At 47.8% G+C, this 13,532-nt stretch overlaps 1 protein-coding gene across 5 annotated transcripts in view; it reads right to left on the reverse strand.

The window, feature by feature from the left end:
* The window catches only part of SH3TC2 (SH3 domain and tetratricopeptide repeats 2), a 59,478-nt gene that overhangs the window by 18,252 nt on the left and 27,694 nt on the right, over positions 1-13,532 (reverse strand). For all 5 annotated transcript variants that reach the window (XM_078445643.2, XM_060634633.3, XM_060634634.3 and 2 more), the window contains 5 exons: positions 12,550-12,745; positions 4,731-4,864; positions 2,144-2,185; positions 322-2,019; positions 35-215 (listed from right to left, as the gene is read on the reverse strand). In XM_078445643.2, the coding sequence (XP_078301769.2) occupies positions 35-215; positions 322-2,019; positions 2,144-2,185; positions 4,731-4,864; positions 12,550-12,745 (2,251 nt within the window). The remainder of the gene's footprint in view (positions 1-34; positions 216-321; positions 2,020-2,143; positions 2,186-4,730; positions 4,865-12,549; positions 12,746-13,532) is intronic.

Here is a 13,532-nt window from a genome sequence, read left to right on the forward strand (position 1 = left end):
CTGTTTCCAGGACTGTCCCCGAGCCCAGACTCACCTGGCCGTGTTCAGGTTCCGATAGAGCTGCCCGAGGGACTCCAACAGCCTCCCCTCCATCTCTCGGTCCCTGAGTTGCTGAGCTAGGGCCAGCCAGTGCTCATGGTAGGTGATGCATGCTTCAGGGTTTGGGGATACAGAGCTGTAGAAATGGCAGAGGGATTTGGTGACCTGAAGCTGACCTGAACATAAAGCAGGGACATGAATGAGATCACTTGAGATAGGACGAGGGCAAAACGTGATCGAACACTTTTCTCTGAAGCGTGCAACAGTGTGGGACATACTCACTCTTTAGGTGCCGATGCCTTAAGCCCAACAGCAATGCCATTTCGTAACAAAGGCGACCACTGGCCAGCTGACGTCCAGACACCAGGATTTGGGCCAACCAGAGAAGCACCTGTACTAATTCCATGTCTGTCTCCACGCTGGTCTGGAGTTCAGAATAGAGTCGGACGGCCCGCAGGAGATAGTCCTTGGCTGGTTGCCGAGCCCAGGACTTAAGAGTCAGGTGGCCAAGATTGGCCAAAGTCACCGCCTGGTTACGCACGTTCCCCATTTCCTGAGCTCTGTTCAAAGCCCGGAGATAGTTCTTGGCTGCCCTGTTCACCCGGCCTTCACCTTGAAGTGCAAGGCCCAGGAGGTTATGGACCACCCCCTTTTGGGTGATGCTCTCCATCTCCTTCTGAGAGTATAGCAGCGGCTCAAGAATGTCCAACGCCTTCTTTGCCTGGCTGGCTACGAGATAAGCCCACGCCAGGCACAGGGAAGACTCGAAGGCCTCCTGCTCACCCAGCAGCTGCCCTAGCACCAAGGCCTGGCTCAGGTAGTGGATGGCGCCATCAGGAGACCTGTGTTGGAGGTACACTTTGGACAGGATGAGACACAGGGCCCTCTGGGTGCTCCGACTGGCCTGCTCTTCACAGGCAACCAGCGCCTGCCTGAGCGCTGGGCAGGCCAGGGCAGAAACTTCACCCCAGCTTAAAGAGGGAACTCCAAGGAGCTTGGCGGTGTTCTGGAGAACCAGGTAGACCTGCCAAATTGGAAGGGACATCCCTTGGGCACTCTGGGTACCACGTTGCTGGACAGAGGCCACCGCAAGGTGTGGAAGATATTTCTTATCGTACAGAAAACTCAAGACGGTGGCCACGGCATCCAGGTCAGGAGGGTGTCCAGAGAGGAGTTGCAGACGCTCGGCAAAGGGCAGGACCTCCTCATGCCGGCCTAGGTCCAGGAGCAATCGGATGGCCAGGAAGCAGGCCCTGGCCTCCAGAACACAGCTGCCAGCCACAATCCCCTGGCGTAGCACATAGGCCACAACGTCAAGCTCATTCTTGGTGCTGGACTCACGGTCAGGCAGGCAGGCCAACAGGGCACCTGCCTTTTCCAGCAGGGCTGAGCCTTTATGCCTCAGCCTCTGCCTCAGGTAGATGGCAGCCAGATTGATGTACAGAGCAGCCACCAAGGATAGGTCCTCAAATGCCCCATCGAGGATGTACATAGCCTCCTCAAAGTACACCCTGGCCTGAGAGAGTTTGACCCTCCTGACGCTCAGCCGGCCCAGGAGGAAGCAGAGCCGGGCATGGGCCCAGGTCATGTGGTTCCTCTTGGCCCACTTCCTTGAGGCCTCCAGGTAGGCCACAAGTTCGTCCTCCTCAGAGAAGCTGTAAAAGGAAGACGTGAGGAAAGAGAAGGAGGAGTCGTAGAGGCTCCTAAAGTGGTCAGCGTAGCCCTCGTGATCCAGAAACGCCAGCATGGGGGCGAAATTCTCAGCCTCCTCCTCTTCCTGACCAGTGTTTAGGTCCACGAGCAGTTCTGGGTCATCGAGGTCATCGGGCTCTGGCAAGTGATAGCTGTCTGAGGCTGCTGAGAGGAGCTCCTCCTCCAGGCTGGAGTCCTCGGAACTGCTGGACTGTCTGGAGCCCACGGCCTGATGCTCCTCCCAGGCTCTACCAGTCCTGGCCTCCTTGAAGCCTTCAGGCTGGGACGCTGTAAGGGACAGGCAGAGTTGGGCAACCCTAAGCACCTGCCACTGTGGTGGCCAGCTCCTGGCAAGAGGGCAGGAGGCTGTTCTGAAGGACCGGAGGTCAGGTTCGGCATGATCTCTACTCACCACTTAGATCGTTTGGAAGATTCTGGATGGATTCAAACCCACCTGGATAGAGAGGAAAGACAGACCTGGTGTTAGGTCAGAATAGGCCACCATGCCTAGGCCTGCAGGTATATACCCCCGACCCATGGTCCCCTCAGGGCCCTTTGTGTTTAAATTTCTCTAAGAAACTGGGCAGAATCTTCTCCTTTATCATCAGCTTAAGAGCTGTAGGGACCTGGAGAGCATCTTGTTTAAGCCACTCACTTCACGGTTGGGCACTGAGGTAGAAATAAGACCCAGAGCCAGAAAAGAAAAGTGGAGAAGCTAGAAACACGAGCTCTCTTCTAGGAGGTGTGGGAATGGGGAGGATGACAAAATCTAAAGGCCCAAATCTCCCAGGCAGATGACAACAGAGCCATGATCAAAACTCCCAAGGATGGCGCACTTTGTGGCATGTGGCATCATGCCACGTGGACACCCTTCCTTCTTCCTTCCTCCATTCGTTCATCGTTCATCTTCTCAATAGTCATTGATCCAGTATGTACGATGGGACGCGGGACTAGGTGACCAAGGGTGACTAATGAAGCAACTAGAGTGAAGAGGCCACTGAGCATCCTGGTTTTGGTCCTCATGTAACCTCATGGGATGAGGTAGAAGGAACAGTCTTGAGCACAGCATTTAGATATTTTGAGTCTGAGGTACTCACAGGGGCTCTAGGCTGAGAATGAAGTAGATCTGTAGCCAAAGAAAAAAGTTGAGACTTGCAAATACAGATTGAGGACCCACAGCCCCTCCCAAGGAATGGGCCCAGGCCCTAGGAGAAGTGTTTGGACAAGAAAGCAAAGCAGCTGGGGGAGGGGAGTTTGTGAATGAGCCAGAGAAACACCAGCATCTCCCGGCAGGTGGGAGGCAGTGAAGGAGATTGGAAAGGCACGGTCCGAGAGAAAAGAGACACAGAGACCAAGGTGCCTGTGGGACCATCGCCTGACATCACAAAAGTGGAAGAAGGCTGGTCGAGAACCAAGAAGGCACCTTGAGTTTGGCAGCAAAGAACTTAACTCTCTTAGCAAAAGCAGTCATGGTACAACTGTGGAAGCGAAGACCAGGTTCGTCTCCATGGGACAGGGGCTTCTGGAAATAAGATTCTAACTCTTCCTGGCAGAGAAACAACAGCTGCCTGTGCCCTCACTCTGCGCTCTCCAATGAACTTTGAGGACAGCAGGCCCTTCACCAAGTCAAGCCTCTGCCTACCACTCTCTGTGAGAGTCGTTGTCCATACTTGAGATCTGTAAGCTCTGAAGGGTAGAAGGCCCCATGGCCAAATGTGGGAGAGATAGGGAACCGGGCTCTGGAGAGCTACCGTTGTGCCCTGGCCCTCCCTGACGTTGAGAGCACATGAGAGTCTCACTGCAGCCATATCTCTCCAGGCCAGGGCCACCAAGAACACAAATGGTGCGTGAGTTGCAAAAAGATGCTCCCTCTGGGAGGAAGAAGTACCCACAGGCACTCCTTCCTGGGGCACAGGACTTGAGGAAGCTGGAATTTACCAACAGGATGCCCCTCTGCTGGTTGCCTTGGTGACAGTGGAAACCTTTATAACTACTAGGCTCTGCCCTGCATCCAACAGAGAGGCACTCTCGCTCTTTAGATAGGAGGCAATCGGCTACCTGGGACCTGCTCCTAGATCTCTCCCAATCATTGGATCAACGGTTGGTAGATCCCTTAGATCCAAGTCTGTGGCCTACCCCTGCTGAAGGCAGACCCGAAGTAGTCCTGGATTGTCGGACCTCAGCAACCCCTGCCAGACAACGTCCACAGCTTCAGCTTCCTGGTCCAGCCTGGTAAGGGATGTGATCTGTTTGTGGCAAGAAAGTTCTGCCAGGGCTGATGCAGATGCCTGGGCTAGGTGCTCCTCACAAGTGCTCCTTGTGCATGGTGAAAGATTCTAATGCCCACCTCTGCTCCAGGGAGCGGGCCTGTGTGTTCCCTCGGCAGATTCTCTGTCCTGGGCCCATGAACTGTGCCCCATCTGACCTGGCCACACAGGGGTGGACACAATATCACCAGCACTGAAGAGATGGGAGAACCACTCAAACCACTCAAACCACTGTCAAAGGGTGAACGTCCTTCCTGACACAGAGCAGCGGGCCTTTCCAAAATAAGGAAAAGGAGTGGCAGTCGTTCGCTCAATCAGTCATGCAGAAACTGATGAAAACTGCCAGCACTGAGGTCCCTCCCCCACCCAAAGCCAACACACCCCAACAGACGAATGTCATTCTGTGTTGGGGCCAGTGTGGTAGAGGAGGAAGGGTCCTGACTAGAAAATGGGGAAAGGCGGTTCTTGGCCTGGCTCAGGCACAAATTCACCAGGAACTCAATTTCCAATCTATAAAATGAGAGGAGAAATCACCTCTTAGAACCTGTAACCTTCTACAGTCCTGCCTTTATCATTGGGGACCTAGACCCCCTTCAGCCCTAGGGGGAGAGACCTCAGTCTCAACTCAGGCAGTTTTCTTCTCCAAGATTAGAAGGGAAGGCTCAATCTGGTTGACCTCGCATGCTATCGCTGAGCTGAGCTTTCAAAGGGGTCTGAAGAGCAAATACTCACTAAGCCGGTAGACAGACGCTATGTCAGTATGAGCAAGGGTGTGGAGGAAGCTGGCACACTCAGCTTTCCTGTCACTTCCCAGGACCCACAGAGAGCATCTTTCCTCATCGCTGAAAAAGCCGGAGCTCTTGTTCCTGCATTGAGAGAAAAGACATGGATGTTGATCGGTGCCAGGCCCCAGACACAACCGTTCTCTCTCCAGCCCAGGATATAGCGAAGGCCACAGAGAAACCGCCAACTCGCTTGCCATAGCTGAAATCAGACTCCTCAGCTCATTGTTGCATAAGGTATTTGCCTCTCCTGCCAAGGAAGAAAAGCTATCAGCACCCCACTCGTGAAGAGATGAGCTATGCTGCTGCCGAACAGGTCGAAGTGGAGATGAAAACACCCCTCCTGTTGAAACTCCATCTCTCGAGAAAAACAAAGGCCCTTCTCTCAACCCCTCCCCTTTCTTGGAGACCACCCGGTGCCCATTTTTAATGGAAAGAGGAATTTGTTGCCCCCAAAGGGAAGGGTTGAAAAGGGACCGTTAAGAGATATTTCTTTGTCAGGGACGGGTGGCACAATCTAGAGAAGCGATGAAGAAAGTTTGACTATGGTCAGAAGGGACTTTTCACAACTGCTGCCATCTCATTTCACGACACAGAACAAAAGCACTATGTGGCATTCAGAGAGTGGATGGGAAGTGGGGAGAAGGAAGGTCAAGGGCGGCAAGAAGTGACTGCAGGTAATAGAGATCCTTATACTTGCTGTGCTGTATAAACTCGTTGTTAAAACCAATTTGCTTACTAGAAATTCGCCATCGAATCAAAGAATGTGGAAGCTAGAAGTGCTTTGGAAAGAATTCAATCCAGAATCTACCTGAACAATTTTTAAGATCTCTTTCAGGTCTAAATCAGGCTGGGTTTTTTTAAACCTCAGAATCCATTTTTTTAAACAAAAATAACTTGGAAGGCCCGAGAGTTAATAACGGCTACTAGTTGGGGGCCGGGGAGCTTATCGTGAATCAGACCGTCTGAGCTCATATAGTCTACACAATTGCCCTCTGAGGCAGGAGCTATTCTTATCACTTTTTGCAAAGGATGAAACTGACACACAGAAAAATAAAGTCGGTGGTTAGGAAGTGGTACAGCAGGATGTAAAAAGAGCTTCTCTAGTTCAAGCTGAATTGAGGGAGGGGCAGGGATGAGAGTGCTGTGGTCTGCCACCTACATTTGTCCCCACAACTCAGGTCAACCCGGTGATGAGAAGGCCAGGAGCTAACGTGAACGGCTCAAGGTGGCACCACCAGTTCGTGGCAGAACGGGCACGAAAGCTCTGTCCCGACACCGGGCCCAGGACTCTTTCCATGACACTTACTGACTCTGCACCTCTCTGGCCTGACTTCCAGATTCTCCCAGACCATGAGAGCAGCCATCCTCAAAAGAGCACCTAGCTGAAATCTACAACTAAACTTAGCTGAGGTTAAAAAAAAAAAAAAAAAAAAAATTACAGGATTTCAAATCTCTGTAGAACCCTTACATTTTACACAGGATTTCCTGAACTCGCTATTTCATTTAGCAACATGCTCAGAATGACACAGCTAGAAAGCGGTCAAGCTGAGACAGAAACTGTGATCTTCTGCCTGTGTGCCTGTTGCCTCATAGCTGATCTGCTAATGGCCTGAGTCCCAGCTATTTAGAAAGAGTCCAAGACGCCTCACAAATTACATTAGGGTTTCCCTGGCATGGAAATTGGGTTAGAATGGTAGGACTTCTAGAAATAGGGCAGGCTGAGCTGCTCCACAGGGGGCAACTCTCACCCACATACACAGACAAATCCTAGATAAAACGTGACATGGATGAATATTCTCATACATTCTTTAACCTGAAAGGAAGCAAAGGAAATGCCTGGGAGCCAGAAACAAAAGGAGAAACCAAAGTCAAGTTGAGAAGCCAGAGCAGATGGCCCCGAGACCCCAGGGGTTCTCAGCTGGGATACTTGCCCTCAGAGTTGGGGCTCACCTTACAATGCCACACAGGGACAGGAGATGTGACTTTGGGTCTGTGTGAAGCCGGGAAGCTGAATTGAGCTCCCTACATAGCTTTGAGCTCCCTTTGAGCCTGAAGTCTGGAAGAACTACAACTTCTGTAAAGAGGAGATGGGAAAACTTGCCTGCCAACAACACACTTTCCATCTGTGTGAGTCTCTGGAAAAAATCAAACACCTGGACTCACACCATTAGAAGGTGTGGGCTCTGAATTACACTGTACAATGGAGGTATCAGAGTCAGAGAGCTTAACATTGAAAAACCAGCTCTGGACCTTGAGTTTCCTTGAGTTCCTAAGTTTTCAAGGAAAACAAATGCCAAAACTGCTCTACTGGGATGTTTTCTTCAGTCCGGCTTCATGCAGAGACCATGTTTTAAAATGTTGGGAATTCGTTCACGTAACCAAAAATACAAACGCGAGGAAAGGAGCCACGGACAAAGAGTGCCAGCAGGTGCACAAATAGGTAAATGAACACTACAAAAGCTAGAAATAGCAACACCCTAAAGAGTAATTTATAATAGGCATGGTTAACATGATGAAATAAAAGACTGAATAGAAGCTACAGAGAAAATATGAACCTGGTCAGTAGCAACAAGTATATGTGAAAAATAGCAAAATACAAATTCTAGACATGAAAATAAAGGCATGGACACTTAGGACGACATGAGTTGAGTTAAACAGCAGGTTTAGTCTCAGCAGAGGAGAGATTTAGTGAAACTGAAGACGGTTCTGAGGAAATCACCCAGAATGCACCTAGAAGAACAAAAAGATGAAAAATGGAAAAGAACCGATTAAGCGAGATTGAAGATAGAATGGCAAGTCCAACATACCTCTGATAGGAATATTCCGGAAGAGAGACTAAAAAGAATGAGAGAGAGGCAATATTCAAAGGGAGAATGACTGAGAATTTTCCAGAATTGAAGAAAGACATGAGTCTTCAAATTGAAGAAGTACACCACGTCCTAAGCAAAATAAATAAAAATAATAAAAATTTTAACATGACTTCCATTTCTTTAGGGTTATTGGTCTTTTCATGTTTCCCGTTTCTCCTAATCCTTCTTTCTGGGTTCAACGATCTATTACTTGACTGTTCGATTTACAGGATGAAAGTTAAACAGAAAAGATAAGGGCATAAATTAATGAAATAAAAACAAATAAAGTAGAAGAAAATAATAAAGGTAAATGTGAAATTAGTGAAATAGAAAACAAAGAAACAATAAAGATGGTCAACATCAGAAAAATTGTTTCTGAGGATTAATAAAATGGACAAAACCCTGGCAAAACAGATTTGAAATTTTATATTAATAGCTATTTTCCCCTCCACTTTGAAGGCTATTCTATACTCAGCTAAATTATCATTCACAAGTATATTTTAAGTATATTTAAGACAAACAAGGACTGAAGACTGAGAGTAGTTACAACTCACAGATCTCCAATGAAATAACTACTAAAAGATACATGATGTGAGCAAGGGAGTGGACACCTTGCGATAAATATGTAACAGAAAAATCACATCTAAGTATATCATAGTACAAAACATTAGTAAGAATAACCTTAAAAAAATGAGAAAAAAAGGTGCCTACCTGCCAAGAAATGGCTGTGAGATTAACAGCAAATTTATCATCAGCAAAAATAGATGCCACAAGAAATGGAATTATAGGGACACCCGGGTGGCTCAGTCAGTTAAGTGTCTTACTTCGGCTCAGGTCATGATCTCACGGTCCGTGTTTGAGCCCCAAGTTGGGTTCTATGCTGACAGCTCAGAGCCTGGAAACTGCTTCAGATTCTGTGTTTCCCTCTCTCTCTGCCTCTCCCCCACTCATACTCTGTCTCTCTCACAAAAATAAATAAATATTTTTTTAAAATTCTTTAATAAAAAAAAGGCAGAGATAAACAATATGAAGTATAAAAAAGGGGATGTAAGAAACAGAATTTTTCAAACTTCTAATACTATGAAATACTGGCTTTACTCTTATGTTCTTTTATCTGATACTGAGTGCATTAATTTTTCAGTTTTGCTTATTTTTTAATTTACACATTTCAATGTATACATTTCCTTTAAGTAACACTTTGGTGAAATGAACTATATCTACTATAATGTGAATATCCTAAATTTACCCTATCAACTGAAAAAAAGCCCAGTTACAGGAAAAAAAAAACCATTTATATACATTTTTAAATACACAAAACTCTAGTATGTTGTTGTTGTTGTTGTTGTTTTTGCAAGGGAACATCTATTCCTAAAATGTACCAGAATAAGGACTGGAAGGATACATATCAAATTCAAATAGAGTCTGCCCCTGGGGTAAGAATCAGGACCAGAAGGCAAAAGTCAGAAGGAGTAAAAAGGGTCCTCGGTTATATCTAAAGACATTTTTCCCTCAACACACACACACACACACACACACACACACACACACACACGCCAAATACTCTTTAAAAACACAAAATCAAAAGAAAAGAATGGTCTGGCATTCTGTCACCATCAGAAGCTTTTAAATCTCTAAAGGCACTCTGGCCAAAACAAATACCATGTCTATTTAGACAGAATGCCTGCCCCCACGTTTTAAGAACTGGTTTTCCAGCTGCTGTTGCTGTGAAACTAGGTAGCTGGTAGTGAAATATGTGCTGTTAAAAAAAGGAAACCCCCAACTTTGCCTCCTTGGAAAAACAGGATCCCTTTCCCATGTGTCAGAGGCACAGACCAAACCTGTCTCACAAAACAGCTTCTGTGAAATTTCACTCTTAATTGTCCCAATCTGGTTAAATAAATACAGTTGGATGGATGCATGGATGGATGATGGATGGATGGGAGGGAGGGAGGATGGATGGATGGATGGATGGATGGATGGTTGGATGGATGAGTGGATGAATGAATGAATGGATGGATGGATGCATTAATGAATGAATGAATGAATGTACTCTTTAGGGAGTAATATACTAGCACAGGGAGGGAGACCATGGGAAGAAGAAGGACACCAGCAAATGCTAGACCTTCTTCAGAAACCTGATACCACATGAGTACAGACTAAGAGTGACACCCAGTGGCCAGACCACCTGCATAACACACAGGATGATTCCCAGGACCTCCACACCCTGACTGTTGCTTGTGACCAGGTGGTTTATGGACTTTGACTCTCATTGCTGTGATTTGGGGAGGTCTGTAATCTAGGGAGTGCTTTGGGGGGAGAGGGAGTGTGATAAGCCACTCCCCCTGCCCTGCTCCTTCTTCCCTCTCTCCCTGTCTCCTGGCTCACTTTCCCCTTCCCTACCCAATATGTAGTCTCTAGTGATGGGGTCCCACAGGTGACGAGGTAGAGAGGCCATCAGAAGACACTAGAAACAAGGAGAGTTTTTCATGCCACCACTTCAATACAGGGGGTTATGTTCTTCATGGTGAGAGTGGACCCAACGAAGTCAGCTAAAATGTGGTAATCAAATTAATTTAGAGGTACAAGTACCATTTGGGGCAAGGTACGAGGTACAGAAGTCCCATAATGTATGAAATCTGCCCCCGACATCTTATTCAAACTGCTTCTCAAAGATTACCCATGGCAGTAACAGCACTAGTAAGAGTCAATGCGTATTGGTCATACACACACACACACTGTGCCACGCACCATTCCAAGTGCTTTACATGTACAGTATTAGCTCATGTTACCTCCTGACAACCCTATGGGCAAGTACTAACATTGTATGCATTTTACAGTTGAGATACCTGAGGCATAGAGACACCGATGGACATATCCAAGGTCCTGAAGCTGGGAAGCTAGCGGAGGCACACAATGTGCTCACATATCCATAAACGCCTCTCAGGCAGTCTGGCTCTGGAATTCTGATCACCGAGCTATGCTGCCTCCCGATGACCAGTGACCTCCCCATGGTCACAGACCTCTCAGTGACCAGTGACCTCTCAACGGTCAATCCCAAGGGCCTTTCAGCAGGCAGCCCTGCTTTACCGCTTTGCAGCCTGCAACAGTGTTCATGATCTCCCCACCTCCCTTCCTCCCTCCGCCTCATCTTGCCCCTTTGTTCCTTCGTCTCCTTTGCTACATTTCTTCTTCCTCTGCGCTGTAAATTGTTCTTCCCCACCAAATCTCAGTGCTCTTTATTCTTTCTCCCTCTTACCAGGACCTCAGCTGCAGAACTGTGTTGCTGAAAAAAGAATGCTAGCTTTAATATCAGGATTCTGGGGTCCCAGACGCAGAGCCTTGGGTTCAGCCCTTTCACTCCTAGGGTCCTCACTAGCCCCTGCGGTAAATGAGGGGGTGGCTTGAGCAGTGTTCTCATTGTGGCTGCATATTAGCCCCACCTGGGGAACTTCCATAACCATGGCTGCCCAGGGCCCACCTGCACCAATGAGATAGAATCTCTGGGGGCAGAACACAAGCATCCATATTTATAAAGCTCTTGGAATCTCTAAATTCCTGTTGACTGATCCACAGCAGTGACCTCTGCTCTCCGTTCCTTCCACCCCTTCCTAAGTGCCAGCCTAAGCATTCTCACTGGTCTCCTGCCTCGAGCTTCTCCCCTGCCCATGCACACCTTGCTCAAAGCCATGGTTAGAGAAGTTCCAGGCACATCATTTGTCACCCTTTCTCAGAGACACTCGCTGCCTCCCCGTTCTCTGCCAGTTAAAGGACACAGGCCCCTGCACAGGCATTCTCCATCTGCCACCTCATGGCCACGTCATGCCCCGCCATGTCTTTGCCACACCAGTGCTCTCCTGATGACCTGCTTCTCAATGAGCAGGAGCCATTCCTCAAGCATCCCCCTCACTTTTCCTACCTGTGTTCACGTTTCTCCATTTCCATCAGTTGAAATATCTTGTATCATACAAAGCTGGCTCAAATACTGCCTATTTCATGAGAGTTCTCCGAACACCCTTTTCCTCCTTATAAACTCCCATTCACTCCATAATCCTTTAGGGGCTCAGTGAGTCTCTTCCTTGATTAGACTCACTTGGATTCCCACATTTCTGTGTAGGGAAAACGACCTTCTGTCTCTTCTCCCTATAAAGGTCAGGGCTTAGAAGGAGATTTTCCCCTTCTTCCACTCTCTTCGGTGGCTCTTTCACACAAGGGAAGGGATTCCAGTCCGAGTGTTCAGGGCCTTCAATAATCCTTGAGCCACGTTTTCCCTGTGTCTCAATGTGGCAGCCAACTCTGTTCCTTCTGGTACTTTCTGGGCCCAGGCTTCCTACTGTTTCTTATCCTCATGCAGGAAGGCCAACCCAGGGAGACTGGTCAATATTCCTGCTGCTCATTGGTCACACGATCTGCTCCTCAGAACCAGCCCTCTAGACTCCAGGCAGAAATGAGTGGAAGATATACTCTACCATTGTGGCCAACACTGTTGCCACACAATTAGCTTTCAGCAGGTAAACCTCCATGAGAGGATCTCTCCTTTCCCTGAGCTGTAATCTATAGGACCCTGTGTGAGCCCTTCCCTAATGGGGCCCCTTGATTGGATGGGTAAGTGGCAGAATACAAGAGCCAACACCACACCTGCAGGGATGACAGCAGGCCCTTCACCTTGGGGCCGTGCTTCTCTCCTTACAGGAAGGCCTTCATGACCATCTGCTGAACGGAACTGACCTGACTCATTCTTGATCACTCATCCTCCCCTTCCCATCAGCCCTGGGGACAGCCTTGGTGGTCAGAATGCGCTCTTCCGGCTCTGTCTTGCCAGGGAACCCTGGAGCTCATCTCAATCCCGTTCAGGATGGGGTGGGGCCACTGGGAAGGCGCCCGCTCCAGGATCCCAGAGGGCCTCTCTGCCATACTCACATTGGGGAGTAAGACTCAGGATCTATGTTCCTGGTGGGGACAAAGCCCACTTCTCCTGAGCGTGTCGACTTTCCAATGAACCACTGAAGCCCAGGGATGACAAAGCCGATGATCTCGATGCTTTCTCCCTGGTGAAAATTCAGCTCATCCTTTTCTTCCCTCTCATATTCTTTCCAGGCCTTACATTTTCCTCTGCCTGTGGGGAGATAACATCCATGTCAACTAAATAAGGCAGAAACTGCTTCCAGCATACTATGAAATGAAGGGTCCCCAGAATTTAGAATTTCAAGGACCAATAAAATCGTCTCCCCACCACACCCCCCTCCCCACCAAAAAAAAAAAAAAGAAAGAAAGAAAGAAATTGGCAGGAATGACACAGGGTAACTGGCTTTTAACTTTGCCAAACTAGGACATTCAAAGAAAGGAACTACCATCCACTGTCACCTTCACTTTACAAAAGAAATGATGTATTAACAAATGCAGGAAAGATCATCTCAGAATACTGGATATACGCTAAAACTGAATAAAGTTCACTCATGGCAAGCTGAAAAGCTTCCTATATCGTCCTGCTATGTCTGATTTGCCATTATCACGTAAATACTTTGTCATGCTTAGCACAAATTGACAGACCAGTGTGAAAAACATTGTGGGATCTCTCCATTTCCTTCCAACTCCTTTGGCCACTATGAGCCTCGGTTTCCCCAACTGTACAATGGGAATAATAAGAATGCTTGTCTCATAAATATTAGGAAAAGCCAAAGCGATTACATGCACAATGCCTGGTACCTAATCAACCCTCCATAAATGTTAGCCTCGTGTCACCGGTGAACAGAAAACCGCTCAGGACCCAGGGGGATTTGGAAGACTTCCCTTCTGATGATGGTCATTACTCAGCTTGTTGAGTTTCCCAACTAAGATCTAGTAATGACATATTTATAAGCTCCATACCGTCCAGTTTACAAAGTACTAATTAAGCCCATTTT

The sequence above is a fragment of the Panthera onca genome, chromosome A1 (genome assembly GCF_046562875.1).
Source record: "Panthera onca isolate mPanOnc1 chromosome A1, mPanOnc1 haplotype 2, whole genome shotgun sequence".
Taxonomy (NCBI): Eukaryota; Metazoa; Chordata; class Mammalia; order Carnivora; family Felidae; genus Panthera; species Panthera onca.